The sequence below is a fragment of the Nuphar pumila genome, chromosome 3 (assembly GCF_984573655.1).
Source record: "Nuphar pumila chromosome 3, dmNupPumi1.hap1.1, whole genome shotgun sequence".
In the NCBI taxonomy this organism is placed as follows: domain Eukaryota; kingdom Viridiplantae; phylum Streptophyta; class Magnoliopsida; order Nymphaeales; family Nymphaeaceae; genus Nuphar; species Nuphar pumila.
Window position 1 is genome coordinate 2,181,834 of NC_143251.1, and position 17,582 is coordinate 2,199,415.

The window sequence follows — 17,582 nt, forward strand, 5'->3', positions numbered from 1 at the left end:
CAAATGATGGCCTTCTCTTCTTCTGTATGGCTAGAGTATGCGGAGTCAGCGCTTGCTATCCCGTGGCTATCTTGAACGAGCTATGGCCAGAAGACTCACTCTTCTGAAGATTGTATCAAAATTGGGCCATGTCTAAGAGCTTCACCCAATCTTTCTGATTGACACTAACAAAGTGCCTGAGATACTGCTCCAACAGTCCATTGATGCGCTCTGTCTGCCCATCTGTCTGTGGGTGAAAACTTGTTGAAAATAACAGATTATAGATGAGTAGCCAAAACACTTCACGTCAGAATTTGCCTATGAAGCGAGCATCGTGGTCGCTCACAATACTTTTTGGTACACCCCAGTGCTTCACAACATGCTTTACGAACAACTTCTCAGTCTTCTCTGTGGGATACTCCTTTGAAGCTGGGATGAAGGTGGCATACTTAGAGAAACGATCCAACACCACCAAGATAGAGCTGAAGTCATTTACCTTTGACAGACTAACAATAAAGTCCATAAAAATGCTTTCTCAAGGACGTTCTAAAATAGGCACAGGCTCAAGGAGGCCAGCAGTCTTCTGGTTGGTCCCCTTGTTTTGCTAGCAGATGAGGCATGTTCGCACATACCCCTCCACATCGTCCTTCATTTGCTGTCAATAGTTGCCATGCTCAAGAAGTGCTAAGGTCGACTCCTGACCTGAATGACCGGCCCATAGTGTATCATGGTACTCCTTAAGCAATTCACAGTGAAGGCTTCCCCACCGCGACACGAAGACGCATCTCTTTTTTGTCAAAAAGAGGTCATTCCGTAGCCAAAATCGTTGAGTCTTCCCCGCTTGCGCAAGAGAGACAAGGTGTTGTGCCATTGTATCTTGTTGCATGCCTTTGCGGATGTGATCCAGCAATGCACCCTCCAAGTGAACTTCGGAAGGCTTCGCCTGCACAACCACTAGTTCAGCCTTGCGACTCAGAGCGTCAGCAACAACATTGGTCTTCCCCACCTTATACTCTAACGTGAAGTCGAACTCTGCCAAGAATGTTTGTCATCGAGCTTGCTTGGGCATCAACTTCTTCTACCTCTAAAAATAGCTCATGGCGACATTGTCCGTCTTGATGACAAATTGGGCACCTAGAAGGTAGTGCCGCCAGGTCCTAAGGTAGTGCACGATGGTTGTCATCTCTCATTCATGCACAGTGTAATGCCTCTCAGCATCCTTTAACTTCCGACTCTCATAAACAATCAGATGTCCTTCTTACATGATAACTCCACCAATGGCAAAGTCTAAAGCATTTGTATGGACTTCAAAGAGTCTTGTGTGGTTCGACAATCGCAACATAGGTTCCCTCACCAAGGCTTTCTTTAAGCCATCGAAGGCGTCTTAGCAAGCTCTTGTCCAGAACCATACCTGATTCACTACAAGAAACCTATGGATTAGCGATAACCTAAATTCATCGCTAATCTGCCGCTAATCCGTCGTTAAACAGCTTAGCGATGGATTAGCGGCGCATTAGCGACATATATCTTCCATCGTAAATTTTTCAACGCTAAATAGCAACGAAATATATCTGTCGCTCATTCTGTCGCTAACTAGCCATGGACTATATCTGTCGTCAGTTCCGTCGCTAAGTTGTGACAGAATAACGAATGCCAACATTCGTCACAAGGTCGTCGTTACTATACGATGACTTTGGTTTGGCGACGTATTTATAGTCATCGCTAATTCGTCGCTACATTCAACGGTAATACTAATTAGCGACGGATATATCTGGCACTAATTCGTCGTAAACAAGAAAAAAAATTTTAAAAAAATATTTGAAAACTAAATATTGAGAAATTTTTTCTCGAGATACAATTTATATTTTCTGTACAAATTATATTTCCTGTGAATAAAAAACAAAGTACACATCAAAATACATGGAAACTAAAACAATTAGTTGATCCACTTTAAAATTCGCAAATTCTAATTATTTACAATTCAACATTTACATTTTTGAAATAAAAAGAAGGTAGAACAAATTCAACACATGAATCTAATCATCGTCAAGATTTTGTGCGTCCTCTTATTCATTGTCTTGATCTGTGCCTTCAGCTCCACTACGCTGATTATCGCTAGCAACCTACACAAGAAAAGAAAGGTCAGTATTGATAAACAAAATATATTGAAATAAATTATACTCTATGTGATTTTATCATCCTCATATGTGTTCTAAGGCAATAAAAAAACTGTATATGTGATTCTATCATGCTCATATGTGTTCTAAGGCAGTAAAAAATTTGTATATGTGATTCTATCATGCTCATATGTGCTCTTAAGGCAGTAAAAAACACTTATATGTGATTCGATCATGCTCATATGTACTCTAAGGCAGTCATCAAAAAAATATATATGTGATTCTAGCATGCTCGTATGCGTTCTAAGGCAGTAAAAAAACTTTATATGTGATTCAATCATGCTCATATGTGTTCTAAGGCAGTAAAAAAAATGTATATGTGATTCTATCACGCTCATATGTGTTCTTAAGGCAGTAAAAAAAACTTATATGTGATTCAATCATGCTCATATGTGTTCTAAGGCAGTCAAAAAAATTGTATATGTGATTTTATCATGCTCATATGTGCTCTAAGGTAGTAAAAAAACTTTATATGTGATTCTATCATGCTCATATATGTTCTAAGGCAGACAAAAAACTATATATGTGATTATATCATGCTCATATGTGTTCTAAGGCATTCAAAAAAACTCTATATGTGATTCTACCATGCTCATATGTATTCTAAGGCAGTAAAAAAACTTTATATGTGATTCTATCATGCTCATATGTGTTCTAAGGCAGGTAAAAAACTGTATATGTGATTATATCATGCTCATATGTGTTGTAAGGCAGTCAAAAAAACTGCATGCTTATATGTGCTCTAAGGCAGTCAAAAAACTTTATATGTGATTCTATCATACTCATATGTGTTTTAAGATAGACAAAAAACTATATATATGATTATATCATGTTCATATATGTTCTAAGGCAGTCAAAAAAACTGTATATGTGATTCTACCATGCTCATATATGTTCTAAGGCAGTCAAAAAACTTTATATGTGATTCTATCATGCTCATATGTGTTCTAAGGCAGACAAACAACTGTATATGTGATTATATCATGCTCATATGTGTTCTAAGGCAGTCAAAAAAACTGTATATGTGATTCTATCATGCTCATATGTCCTTTAAGGCAGTAAAAAAACTTCATATATGATTCTATAATGCTCATATGTGTTCTAAGGCAGATAAAAAACTGTATATGTGATTTTATCATGCTCATATGTGCTCTAAGGCAGTAAAAAAAATGTATATGTGATTCTATCATGCTCATATGTGTTCTAGGGTAGGCAAAAAAATGTATATGTGATTCTACCATGCTCATATATGTTCTACGACAGTTAAAAAACTTTATATGTGATTCAATCATGCTCATATGTATTCTAAAGGCAGTAAAAAATTTGTTTTTGTGATTCTATCATGCTCATATGTGTTCAAAGGCAATAAAAAAACTGTATATGTGATTTTATCATGCTCACATGTGTTCTAAGGCAGTAAAAAACTGTATATGTGATTCTATCGTGCTCATATGTGTTCAAAGGCAGTAAAAATATTATACTGAAATATTATATAAAAGGTCAGTATTGATAAACAAAATATACTGAAATAAATTATATCCAATGCACCTAAGTTAAGGCAATCAAAGTTATATGAAATCTAATGACATGCAATATATCACATATAACGATCTGGCGTACATCATCACCGGAAAAAATAAGATGCTTGGAGCTGATGTCGATGGGAGAAGTCTGTGAGCCGTGATTGGAGGAAGCAACGACTGGTGAGGTGTTCATATTACTCCCAAACCTGAACACACGACCCTTTTTGGGTTCACCTGCTGCAGTCAACCATGCTGCAGAATCAAATGATGGATGCTGAGTAGAGTCATCGCCATATCGTTCTACCATCTGTTGCTCATATGCCTCCTACAAAATAATGTTTATAGTATGCATTAATAATTAAGAATTACAATGTTTATGATAACTTGTATATTACAATGATTATTAATACAATAAATACATACCGTTGTTGTTCTCACCTTCTCTGATACAAACTCTCCCGTGGTCTTACGTTTATGTGTTTCAACAAACACATCCTTGTATGGTATAATGTCTCCTTTTTCTGCTCCCTGCGAAGTGAAATGATAAAAGATTTAGTTAACAGGTTTGCAACAATACTTATAAAATTGACAATATATATATTGATGAGTTGCCATTTTCTTCAGGTGGCTCCCAAAAGTCCTAGATCCACCTGTGTGTAGATGGGCTTCGGGCATTTTCACTTGATTTTGTGCAGCCTTCGCTGAGCGATTTCAAAATGCATCCACCGCCCACTTGTCGCACATTCTCTCCCAATAATCTCTCCTGACAGTAATAGGGCCATGGCCCTTCCACTGTAGTGGATCATCTATTCCACCAGATACTTCTTTTGCTGCAGTCTTCATATTATGCAACATGTCTGCAAATCGATTGACAACCACCTTTTGCTACACCTTCCTTGCATCATGTTCCTCCATCGTAGTCGCGAAGCGATTCGAAGCCTATATATATTTTCATAAAGTTAGTAGACATGACTATAACAAAAAATTAAATATGAAACACATTAACTATGATGAATGACTGTATACCGTGAATGAGGACAACAATCTGTCTATCACCTCTTTTGAATACTCTTTCCATTGAGCGACTGGTCTTGGTAGATGTTGAAGAAGTGAATTCTTAATATCGCGTACTACTTCTTGTGGCTCAAACCTCGTGCCGCACATGAATTGGTACACAGTAAATATCAATATACAATCTTTATAAGATATGCAATAAGTGAAAATGAAATACTTATGGTCGATTATCGATATACACTATTCGAATGAGTCTTTTTATGCCAGACTGAGAATACTCTGCATCCTGTGTTGGCTTCTGACTTGTATGATCAACTGGTATAGGTGGGTCATGTGCAGGCGAAACATCATCTGTAAAAAATACATTAGAAATTCTCAGAATGCGCATTTCAACTAATCAAGCATCCAATTAGTTAAATGATATACCTATCAAAGGAGCCCGTGAAGATGAAGGTTGAGCCTGACTACTACTGGATGGACGACCACTGTAAGCTCCATAAACCATATTCTAACAAATAAAAAATGTCATGCAATACATTCAAATTGTTTCAAATCATTCACATCAATGCAATACATTTCAATACATTCAAATAATTCAAATCAAGTATTGCAATACATTCAAATCATTCAAATCATTAGAATATCTGCAAATCATTCACATCATTGCAATACATTCAAATCATTTACATCAAGTATTGCAATACATTCAAATCATTCACATCAAGTATTGTAATACATTTAAATCATTGGAATACCTGCAAATCATTCACATCATTGCAATACATTCAAATCATTCACATCAAGTATTGCAATACATTCAAATAATTAGAATACCTGCAAATCATTCACATCATTGCAATATATTCAAATCATTCACATCAAGTATTGCAATACATTCAAATCATTCACATCAAGTATTATAATACATTCAAATAATTGAAATACCTGCAAATCATTCACATCATTGCAATACATTTAAATAATTCATATCAAGTATTGCAATACATTCAAATCATTCACATCAAGTATTACAATACATTTAAATAATTCAAATCATTCACATCAAGTATTGCAATACATTCAAATAGAGGTTTGTATTACGAGATTTTGCTCACTAGCTTGAGAATTCTTCCATCACTTGTTTGACTTTCATATTCTTCTTCTTCTTCATCTTCATCATCTTCTTCATTGTTTGCCCATCCACTTGGTATATCATTTGAATCACATTCTTCTATGAATGTTTCATTGACCAATGGAGATATGACATGCATATCATGCGCAACATCGTGACCATAAGAGAAGTCATATATATCATCTGATTGATAGTAATCACTCTCTTCAGTTAACTTGTCTTCCTGTAACTGATCATACTCAGGATATAGTTTGGACTTTACCTTGCAAACTGGCCACCATTCATTTCTATCTAACTTTTTTGTACTCGGATATGAAGTATAATAAACTTGCTGAGCTTGCGAGGCTAATATGAATGATTCATATGTTCCAAACATTGATTTATGATTCACCTCCACAATGCCTAAAGCTTTGGTGACTCTTGTTGCAGTTGGATCAAACCAATGACACTTGAATAAAGTTACCCTATTATTTATGCTTAAGTAAGTCAACTCCATTATTTTCTCTATAACACCATAGTAATCATGTTCATTTTCACCGTAGCTGCTACCCTTGACACACACGTCACTATTCATCGTTGATTTGTTTATACCGTAATCTTTTGTATGGAATCGATAACTATTTACGATGTACCCGTTATAATATTACATAACTTTGGTCAGACCATTTTGTAAATCACATATTCTTTGATCTTTAATAATTTTCTAAGAATTTGAGTAAATAAGGATGCAATTTTTGAATTTTTTTAGGTTTTTATTTCAATAGATTTAACGAACTGAAGGTACTTAAGGATTAATTTCTCGTGGGGGGGGAGGGATGTTTGAAGAATGGAGTAATTCAAGTTTATATAATTTTTTCTTGCCACTTTTATTGGAAAGAAAATCATTGAGCACATCCGAGTTCCCCAAACAGTGAAAATATAGATACTGAGAATTCTCTTTTTGAGGTTTCTTTGGATCGAGAGTTCACATTTTCATGAGAATTCTCTTCCGAAGTATCCAAACGCACTTTGGACTTTTTTTTTGAGACACCAAAGCGACAAGTCGAGAACCTTGAATTAAAAATGATATTTGTATACGCCCTTATTTTATAGCACTGGCAATAAGGAATAGTCTCATCAGGAAGAGACTATTTTGTAAAGCGTCAATAAGATGGGGGACTAATTTGCAAAAGACATATTTTTTAAAATATGCTTTTCTCGTTTATTCCTTCATCGCTAAGGCAGTCCGAGTGGGACCATAATTTGGGGGATTATAAGTCGTTCATGGACATTCCTACCTCCACCTTTTCACTTTGTTCTTACCCTTCATGAGATCTTGTGAGTTGTGAAGCAGAGAACAGAGATTCCGCATTTTGCTTGTCCCACCCAAATCGCCATCTATCGTACGGAACCAGAAGATGATGCGCAGAAGCAACAAGAAGGAAGAGCCAACACCACCACCACCACCACCATATTTAACATCCCTCCCTTCTGATATCCTCACCAACGTTCTGTCAAGGTTAGAGGTAAGATGCCTCCTGAAGCTGAGGTGCGTATGCAAATCTTGGTGCGATCTAGTCGACTCCCGTTCTTTCATCAACGCACACCTAAACCAATCCAGGACCACTCCATATTTCTTGGCCCTTGATCAATCCAGAGCCAAATATTGCCTCATCGGCAAAGACCCACCACCCCATGAGACTGAGAGGACGGCCCATATAGAAACGTTCGGGGAGGGCCTCGTGGTGTCCTCGTGCAACGGGTTGCTGTGCGTAAGACGAGTCAGCTTCGTTCTACCAGGTGAAGAAGGTGAAGAGGAACAAGAGGAACAAGGACTTGTCCTTCCAGCGGGGTCTTCCGCCATATGCCATGTGGTCAACCCTGCAACAAGGGAGGTGAAGCCCCTCCCGCCGTGTCCCTTTGCCCACCACGACCTGTTGAAGATCGTCTGCCACCCGACCATGGAGGGAAGAATGATCTACAAGGTGTTGCATGTCTACATCGATCAGTCCGTGGTCCGTGGCCGAGTCATGACCCTAGGAGCCGACGACTCATGGAGAACCCTCAATGGAGTGTACAACCATACGCAGAATCATGGTCTGTCCATGATAGATTGCCCATGTATCAACGGAGCCATCCATTGGGTATCTGATGATATTTGCTGCCAGATCGAGGGAGGACGTAACGTCCCAACAGAATTCATTGCCGCTTTTGACGTTGATGACGAGAAGTTTAGGACTATAGCTTGCCCCGATTGTTGCAGAGGTTATGACGGTTGTGTGCAGGACTCTTGGACGTGCCATATGATCAAGCTTGTAGATCTTGGCGGGTCCCTGTGTTTGCTCCACTTAGATGCCACTAGGAATTACATGGACATGTGGGTGTTGAAGGACTATGGAAGGGAGGAATGGGTCAAGGAGGATAGCGTTTGTTTGGAATGGCTACGCAGGGACGTTGGTCCTCTTCGTGAGATCCCCCCCAAGGGCTTTCCAGGATTTCCTGCTCATAGAGAGCCACACCAGCTTCAGCCTCATTGGGGCATCGAGCCTTCTGCTGTTGTTGATGGTGAGATTTTGTTGTGCGTGAATGTAGCTGGGTATGTCAGCTGTGACCGTCGCTTGCCAGCAATGTTGGCCTACCATCCCGGGCTGAAGAGGCTGCAGAGGTTCGAAGCAGAGGGTGCTGATATTGCTACCTTCGTCGCTTGCGGCACTTATGTGGAAAGCCTTGTCTCCTGCAAATCTAAAGCTTAATATACCGGCATCATGTGTGTAAGGATTAATGCACGTTCAAGGATACATGGTAGATTATTTAGTTTGACTGCTCATGCTCCTTTTCTTTTCTTTTCTGTGTTTGCAAAAATTGAGATTTGGTACTTGGTAGTTCAAGCAGTTTGTTCTTAGCATCTTTAATGGATTGTATGGGACCTGGAATTGTCAGTTATTTGTTTTTCACTTTTGTTAACTTTGTCCTATCCACCTGGATCAAACCAAATCTGGTCTAAGATGATCTGCAATCAAAACTGTATAATGTCTTCGGATCAGTGTTGGGTATTTGTGCAGCTCTATATGTTGTCATAAGCAATGTAAGTGTGTAGAGGTTGCAGCAGCATGTATGAGCGTCAAACCAACTTTAAATAAATGAAAAATTAACATATCAGTACACCAAAAGGTCACCAACCACCTATATAAGTACTGTGCTTAATCAGCAACTAAAATGTCATAGTTTGAATCGACAATTTCTTGCAATTACAATGACCTTGGAAACAAATGGATAAATCAAACTTTTATTTTTCTGCAATTTTTGTTGTTTTCTGTCTAACTTATCACTCCACTGTCCGACCTGTCTTGTCCTCTGCGATCCCAATTTATATGCTTGTAAGAGCAGAATAAAGCCATTGAGACACTAACCTAACTCCCTTGATCTCATATTGTGCTCTGCAGTGACATCATCATTAGATCCAATTCTGTGACAAAGATTGCACATCGTAACAGATAGAGGACATAATTGTGCAAATTCTAGGTGACAACAATGTGAAGCCACCGTTATCAACTTATCACTTAAACTGGATTTACATCAAATTCTTGGTTGTGTCACTAAGACATTTATGCCTGCATCCTAATCACCCCCTATGGATGATGAGCCTTTGGAAGATATATTCTTCTGTGCCCAATCCCTAAGTTAATTCTATAGGTATTGCCACCAACAAGAAGAAACAAGTGTTCCTCCTTTTCTTTAGATTTAAAACATTCAGAGTATTTTTTCAAAATACCTATATCATTCCTCCAAATTAAGGGTAGAGATCACTCATCTCATAGTTTTAGTGACTCACAGAATAGTAGAACAAAAGAAAACCTTCTGCTCATTTGCTCCAACCCAGCATAAAGTGGTTGAAAAGCACTATGATATAAAAGTGCTAAAGTGAAATATCTACATAGCCTGTCTCATAGATAGACTCTTCATAATGGTACTGATGTGCCTTAAACAATTATTGACCAAGACATTTCTTGTGCAGCCTGTCTCACATGTACACTTCCACTAGTGATCTAAACAGAATGAAGAATACTTCACACACAGCTTGCAAGAGAGGTTCAAAAAGAGACTGTTACAGGGGTCTGAAGTAGGAGAACAAGTAGAAGATGATGAAGGGTTTGCAAAGTACAGGTACTTGAGGAGGCCAAACACGACCGTGCGTCTCTCTCTCTCTCTCTCCACATATATATATATATATATATATCATATTTACCTATATCGTTCAAGGTAATTTCTCGGAGAGATTTTCATAAGTTTATATCTCGGAAAAATCTCAGGAGTTTAAAAAATTAAAAAACATACAAATAATAACCAAAAAGATAAGAAAATAATAAGTTTTGCATTATTTTTATTCCAAAAATATAAAGAAACAAGTTTTTAAATGTTTGAAAAATATAAAATAAATAAAAAATAGGAAATGCAAACCAAAAATATAAGATTTTTTTGCAAAAAGTATTATGATATTATTGCAATAATATCGTAATATTTTGACTTCTGGTGATATTTTGAAAACATCGCGGGATATTCCTGATATTATTGGCTACCTTGAAATAGCTGATATTAAAGCGATATTTTCAAAATATCATCGATATAGGTGACACACACACACACACACACACACACACACACACACACATATATATATATATATACATATATATATATACATATATATATATATATATATATATATATATATATATATATATATATATATATATATATATATATATAACTGTCACAGATTCTCACATGTCTAAGGTAGGAGAATTAGTAGATGATGAAGGTTCTAAGGACAGGTATGAGAGGAAGCCAACAAGAGTGTGTTTCCATGAGAAAAAATAGCTAATTAAATAATGTTTTTTTAACCCTAAAAGGTCATGAAAATTCTTTCTACCAAATTGCTACTCAGGTTGAAAATTTTTCATTATAGTTTATAGAATGAAATCATGATATCTTGTTTCTAAAGTACAGAAATTAGCAATAGTTATACTAAAGATAATACCTTTCTAAATTATAAAAGGAATTGTATAAGCATGTTCTTTAAATTTGGTTTGATCTGTGCATAATTTTTAATGGTTACAACAGCATAAAGGAAATTTCAGAAAAAAAAATGGAGGTATGTGATGCCCCATATTTTTTACCAAGTGACACTGCTAACAGGAGACAGCCATGTTTTTCCTGTACAAAAACTTCATCATCATCATCTGAATCATCAACTGAGACAGCTCGTTCTTCAACCTGAACAGAAAAATCTTCATGTAGCCTTTTTAATTGTGGGAGTAACTACTGATGCTGTGTGCGAGTGAAGAATCATTAGATTCTAACCAGTATAGTCTCCTACCGTCTTTGCTGTTTTCAAAAAGCATAGTTGCAGCAGGTATTTACTTAATTTGAGCATGCAAATGTATTCTCATTCTGCTCATGTGAAGTCTCGTTAATGCTATTAAATATATTTCAGCACCATGACTAATCCAGTATATCTTCTTTTATCTAAAAAAATGCATTGAACAATATAAAAAATGGCAACATAAAATATTCCAAAATATTAATTTCCACAATATATGTGTAGAGTGGGCAATATCATTGTGAATACCATACAAGTATATATGATGCTAAAATTGTAAGGAATGATCTATGCTTAAAAATGTAAGTGTACCACACGGTCAAATACTACCTCAAAATACTATACTTCTGTATGTTTGTTGTCTTTTGTAAGGATTTGTTTCCTTCATATGTTAGTATATATGATAGTCACGAGTCATGACCTAGGAATTTCTTTACTGATCCTTCTGGTTCTTTCAATTCTGTGTTATTTATATTTTCCTTGTAATTTAGTAATAAGTAAATTTAGAGCAAGTGAAACTATGTTCTGTAGCCTTATCAAAACTTCTTAAGTGCATATATTTGAGATTCTTCACTCTAATGATATATATTTTTTAGTTTCTGAGTTGGGGAGGGAAATACAAGAATTTATGACTTCACGTGTCACTTCACATGCAATATGCGCCTCTTGCTTTTCACAGAAATGAAAATGACAATATAATCAAGGTTTTGAATCAACTGATTTCTTGTAGCAAGTACAAGAACAGTCTTATCTGGTGCGGGTAATGATAATCATGTTATTGCAACCCAAATGAACATAATATGGCACAACAATCTTCTAATGATATGAACACTGACTTTTGGAAGAATAAGAAGCAATGCCACCTTACAACATATGCTACACTGCAAATGACTTCAGACTGATAGTTACCTGATAACCATGATATCCGTAATGAAACAAGTGGAAATACAATAGAAAACCCAATAAGTGAACAAACACTAGTCCACTAAGGGATAATACAATCACCAAAAGTGAACAAACTCACAAGCACAACAAGGGCCACTAAGGGCCAACACAAAGCATAAAAAATATAAATCTCTTAATAAAATGCTTAGAAAGCATTCCCACATACAAGAGAGGGAGTGCCTTTAAATAGGCACTCAGACACAAGGGGGCTGGCCCAAGTAGCCATTGGACCAGCCCCAATGGCTATAATTATAGCCGTTTGGACAAGCCCAATATAAAGTACAAAAAATAAGAAGGAAAAAACTGAAAAGTAACAAAATAAAAAGCAATAAGTCAGTCCCTAGAGACATGTGACCTATACAATGTGTACTGCAGGCATGATGTGCTATAGGTCACCTATACAAGTCAGTCCTTAAAATAAAAAACAATAAATTGAACATCATGCCTGCAGTACACATTGTACATCTGAAGCAGATCAGGTCATTCTGAACATGAGCGTTTTTGCTCATGCGGACATTGTGGCCGTCTGTTTGCATTTTGGATGAATGCCACATGGTTTTGTTGACTTTTGAGCTTTTTAAAATGCAAATCGGATGGCCACGATGTCCGCATGAGCAAAAACGCTCATGTTCAGCATGACCTGATCTGCTTCCTTGTACATCAAGGATTGAAACTAGCCAATAGGTATATCTTAAGAAGCCATGTCTCCCAAAAGGATGTAGAATTGCATAAAAAACTGTAGGCTATTAAAATACTTTTGGTGTTATGGGAGATTTCTTAGTTTCTTTATGTTACATTTATAAGGTTTCTAGCATTGAAATCCTACCAGGGACCATCCCTGTAAAAGTAAACCTACAAAACGACTTGGATAGATGTAGAACTACTGAAGATTGCATGCTTAAACAATTATTTAAGGGCATTGAGTGGCTGATCACAAAATTATAGGCCTCATTCGGATGATGCTAAAACTGGGTTAAAAACCTAGTTTTAGTCAAAACCTGGATTCCAGAGTGATACCAGGTTTTGGGTGACATTCAAAATCTGGTTTCACCTAACCAAGTTTTGGGTCAAACCTGCACAAAACCCGGTTTATGAAAAATCAGGTTAGGGTGGATTTTTTTTACCCTAACCTAGTTTATCGTGCTCCCATCTCACGCACCCTCATCACCTCACACCCCTCACCCCTTTCCACCACAGTGTTGCCCCTCCCACTTCTCCGACGGTGTCCGGCTGCCATCCTTCACCATTGCAGCCCGTAGCCAACGTCGTGCCATCGCTGGTAACATCTCTCTCTCTCTCTGGTTCAGGTCGCAAAAGGTCCTCAGAGTGCCCTTTTTTGGCGCAAAGTCAGAGAAGGGCTTCTGGTTGGCCTTTCTCTGGCCACCATTCCTCTCTCTCTCTGCATGCCAGAAAATGTGTTGCGATTCATGAATCTCTTTTTTTCTTTACTTCTTTCTTGCATTTTCTTAAGCAGATAGTTTCAGTTTCTTTGTTGGTATTTGACTTTTTTACCATTTCTGCTGTTTTACTCCTTCATTCTAGTGTAATTTGATTCCCTATATCGTTTTGAATGAAAATATTTGTTTCATTTCTTTGTTGGCAGTTCTTGAATGTCACAATTGTGACTTGCCCATGCTTCTCAGAGCATGTCTAGAGGTATTCATTGAATTTCTCCCATGTTTTTCATGAAATTTTGATGTTTATAGTTAATTTGATTGGGGGGGCATATGTATCCTGTGTTGCCTATGATTCTCAGTGTTTTGTCTCTATGAAGTGTCATAACAGTAATGACAAATCTTTTTGCAAAGGTTTTATTGAATTGATACAAAAGAGGGAAAGCCTATAGTCCTTATGAGAAACACTTTAAGAAAAGCAGCTTTTAATATAAAAAAAATCAGAAGATTTGATCACGGGAGGCTTGTGGAAAAAAGTGGACCTGCCCATGGGTATGGGGCGCAGTTTGCACACTTCCAAGCCATGGTTGGGTGCTCACGTGCGTGCAATCCAGGGGTACCTCTGACCTGATGTTCACTCTTATTATATTGAGAGTTGACTGAAGCATGTCCAATCTGAATCTGGTATAGATTGATGATGAAGATCAGGTGCAATGACATTGCACACTTTGAGCGTGCCGCCGCATCTGATCTCTGTTGGGCCCTACAGCAGCTAAGCTGCACCCCAGAGATGGAGGGCGGTCAGGTGCAGCTGCACACTCAGTTTGCAATGTGATTGCATCTGATCCGCCCTCTAGATTGATCCCTATACTGATCTTTTTTGGGATTTCAGTACAAAGAACCATCTTTTACCCTGTAGTCCAAAATCTGTCACTTTTCCAAAAAAATGAACAAACGTGAAACCAAGTACCATTAGTTCAGTATTGCTGTTTACTTGTAACTTGTAGGTGTCTGCCTAACCAGCTTGCCTATAAAAAAGAAAAGAAAATCACGTGCCTTCTTATGTGCTGGCACGAGTAAAAACATCTTTTCCAAAGCTATTTTATAAGAGAAATTTTATATGCATTTTAATTGTGAAACTAACCCGATATCTCGTTTCTCTGTTTATTCCAATGTTGTCAGTCGATACGTATCATATTGGCAGAAAATCGATAGGATACTAACCTGAATCGGCTATTTTTTACTAAATGTAAAAAAATACTTAAAATTATTTTTTAATATTATTTTAATGGTTTTAACATGTTTTGATTGATACGGAATATTTTTTAATTATTTTTTACCTGATACGATTCACTTGAGAATCGTTGGCCAAACGATTCAGGGCCTATACCGATACTGACAACATTGGTTTATTCCAAAGATCAGCCGTAAAATGTCTCAAAATAGCGGCTCTGTTTTCGAGATACAGGGTAAAAATGGCTCTTCACTTAGAAACTTTTCATTCTTCTTAAACCATCTGGTTTCAACTCAAGCCCTGGTATTATCAAGTCAAGATTGGATCCATCGACTCTTCTGTTTTGGATTGAAAATATAGAACTAAAAGGTTGGGCCTGAGCACAACCATTGGGTTCTTCTGTCAAGAAAAATCTCGTGATAAGTATTTATTGAGAAAAGCTTAGCCCGTTTCTTAAGGGGTTGGGCCTAGGCCCAGTTTGGGCCCGGCATTGGATGATAGGGCCCTTTGTAAAACCTTTTTTTGGCGGCTTCAAAAGAAAAGTTTTAAATTGAAAAAAAATGCAAAATGATATTTTTCACAGGAATATGGAAAAATTTCAAATACTCCTCAAACGTTTGGCCTTAATTCATGCGCACACCAAACGTTTAAGAGTTTGCAAATGTCCACCAAAGTTTTTACTTGGGTTAATCATATGACCCCAATTTAATTACTTTTAATTAATTCTATTATAAAAATTTTAAAGTAACCATTCTTCCCATATGCTTTGCCATATGAGAAGGCCTAGTTTTTAGGAAATCACATTTAGTTTGGGTTCGGATAAGGGTGGGCATCCCACTAATGAGCTGGGCTGGTCAATGGCTCGGTTTCGCGCCATTGAAAAAAAACTCAGCCCATGGCCCACCCGTTAGGTCTATATATATATGAGCTGAGCAGGGCTGCATGGACCAGGCCAGACCAAAAGCCCAGTTCAGCCCAAGCTTAAGCCTAATTTATAAGGCCCAAGCCCACCTCGTGGTGGGTTGGGCCGAGCCGGCCTGCAGGGTGCACAGCTCAATGCCCACCCCTAGATTCGGATATTTTTTGATTGGTTTATTGCAATTTAAGCTTTATATGATTTTTTTTATATCCATTAATTAGTGGTTAGTGTTTTGCTTTTTGTTGGGAGGTCAATGGTCAAATATCATTGTAATCAATAAGCTTTGTACTAAATACACTCAATTAACAGCCTACACGATCAAGCTTACTTTGTTGGTACTTTTAGAATAAGAGCAAACTAGTTATTTTATTTTCCTAATTGCAGGGGGTTATGGTAAAGCCTACGCCCACGACTAATGATGCTTCTCTCTCTCTCATAATCCCTTGAGAGAGATGAGCTTACATTTATAGCCAAGGGAGCGTTACATTATCTAGGTCTCCAACCTTCTTTGTTCTCCTGTATTGGTACAAGGACTTTGGTTACAAAGGGTTTCTCTTTTACATCTTGAAACCCTCTTAGCATTGATCTTCTTAAGACATCACATGGAGAATTAGTATGAGATGTCAACTCCACCATAGTCGATCTTGAGCTGAACGAGAACTCCATTTAGCCAAGACCAAGAATCCTACTTTTCAAAAACTCTGAAACGTTTGGTGTACATGTTAATTAGGCAGAAACGTTTCCCTGCAAAGAAGCGCCTAACATAGTTTCAACCACCTAACTATAAGGGTTCAACGTGATCGATAGCTGGGGTCCGAGAAATTCTCTCGCTTTTGAGATGGACTGGTGCCACTGCCTACACCTCCATCAAACGCAGAAAAGTAACTTCCGCGGGTGAAGTTCTACCCAGAAAAATAAAAAGAGGATCTCGAGGGGCTTAGAGCATCGTCTCCTTCACTCCAACCAGTTGCGGCCGAGCACCGTCCGTCACCTCCCAACACCGTATCCGCCGTGAGTCTCTCTCTCTCTCTCTCTCTCTCTGCATCATCCGTCTCCATCGTCATCCATTCCCTTCCAAGCTGTGTTTAATCTTAACCACAATCGCCACCAAAAAGTCCCCTTCACTCCAACCAGTTGCGGCTGAGCACCGTCCGTCACCTCCCAACACCGTATCTACCGCGAGTCTCTCTCTCTCTCTGCATCATCCGTCTCCATCGTCATCCATTCCCTTCCAACCTGTGTTTAATCTTAACCCCAATCGCCACCAAAACAACCACCCATTACCTCCTCCATCCGATATTAACACCACCAGCCAAGAACGCAACTATTTTTTTTGTTGGATTTTGTGTAGTTTTTGGAGTGGGTCAGGGATTAACCATTTTTTTTTCATCTTTTGTTTTATTTAGTTATTGAAAATCCCCATTTTATTTTCATTGGGTTTCACTTTGTCGTTGCTGCATTTGTTTTGTTGCATCACATCTCCTCTTCCTTCATCGCTTGGGAGCAGATTGCGACCAACCTACCTGCACCGGAAGCCGATCAGGTCATGCTTAACATGAGCTTTTTTGCTCATGCCAACATCGTGACGTTCCGTTTTGTATTTTGAAAAGTTAAAAAGTCAACAAAACAGTTATATGTTACGTGGTATTCATCCAAAATGCAAACAGACGGCCACGATGTTGGCATGAGCAAAGAGCTCATGTTCAGCATGACCTGATCTGCTTTTCTGTAGGTTGAGGTGCGTATGAAGGCCTGGTGCGATCTAATTGACGACCATTCTTTCATCAATGCACACCTCAACCGCTCTAGGGCCACTCCATGCTTCGACTTTTATGGGGCTTACTTCCAAATGCAGATTAATGGCCATAGCAAAATGTTGACTCTGGGGTCGACGACTCATAGTGAA

General features: G+C 38.0%; 1 protein-coding gene across 2 annotated transcripts; it reads left to right on the forward strand.

The window, feature by feature from the left end:
• The first annotated feature begins 7,111 nt into the window (after window positions 1–7,111).
• On the forward strand, window positions 7,112–13,939 carry LOC149841611 (F-box protein At3g07870-like). 2 transcript variants are annotated; one of them, XM_089998585.1, is made up of 2 exons: window positions 7,112–8,606; window positions 13,733–13,939. In XM_089998585.1, the coding sequence occupies exon 1, from the start codon at window positions 7,223–7,225 to the stop codon at window positions 8,555–8,557; it is 1,335 nt and encodes a 444-aa protein (XP_089854711.1). In that variant the 5' UTR covers window positions 7,112–7,222; the 3' UTR covers window positions 8,558–8,606; window positions 13,733–13,939. The 2 variants fall into 2 exon arrangements, with proteins under 2 accessions (XP_089854711.1, XP_089854712.1); XM_089998586.1 differs by lacking the exon at window positions 13,733–13,939 and adding an exon at window positions 9,820–10,029.
• The last annotated feature ends 3,643 nt before the right edge of the window (window positions 13,940–17,582 follow it).

Excerpts from the sequence above, each read along its gene's own strand:
- LOC149841611 (XM_089998585.1), top strand. The coding sequence starts at position 7,223 with ATGATGCGCAGAAGCAACAAGAAGGAAGAGCCAACACCACCACCACCA.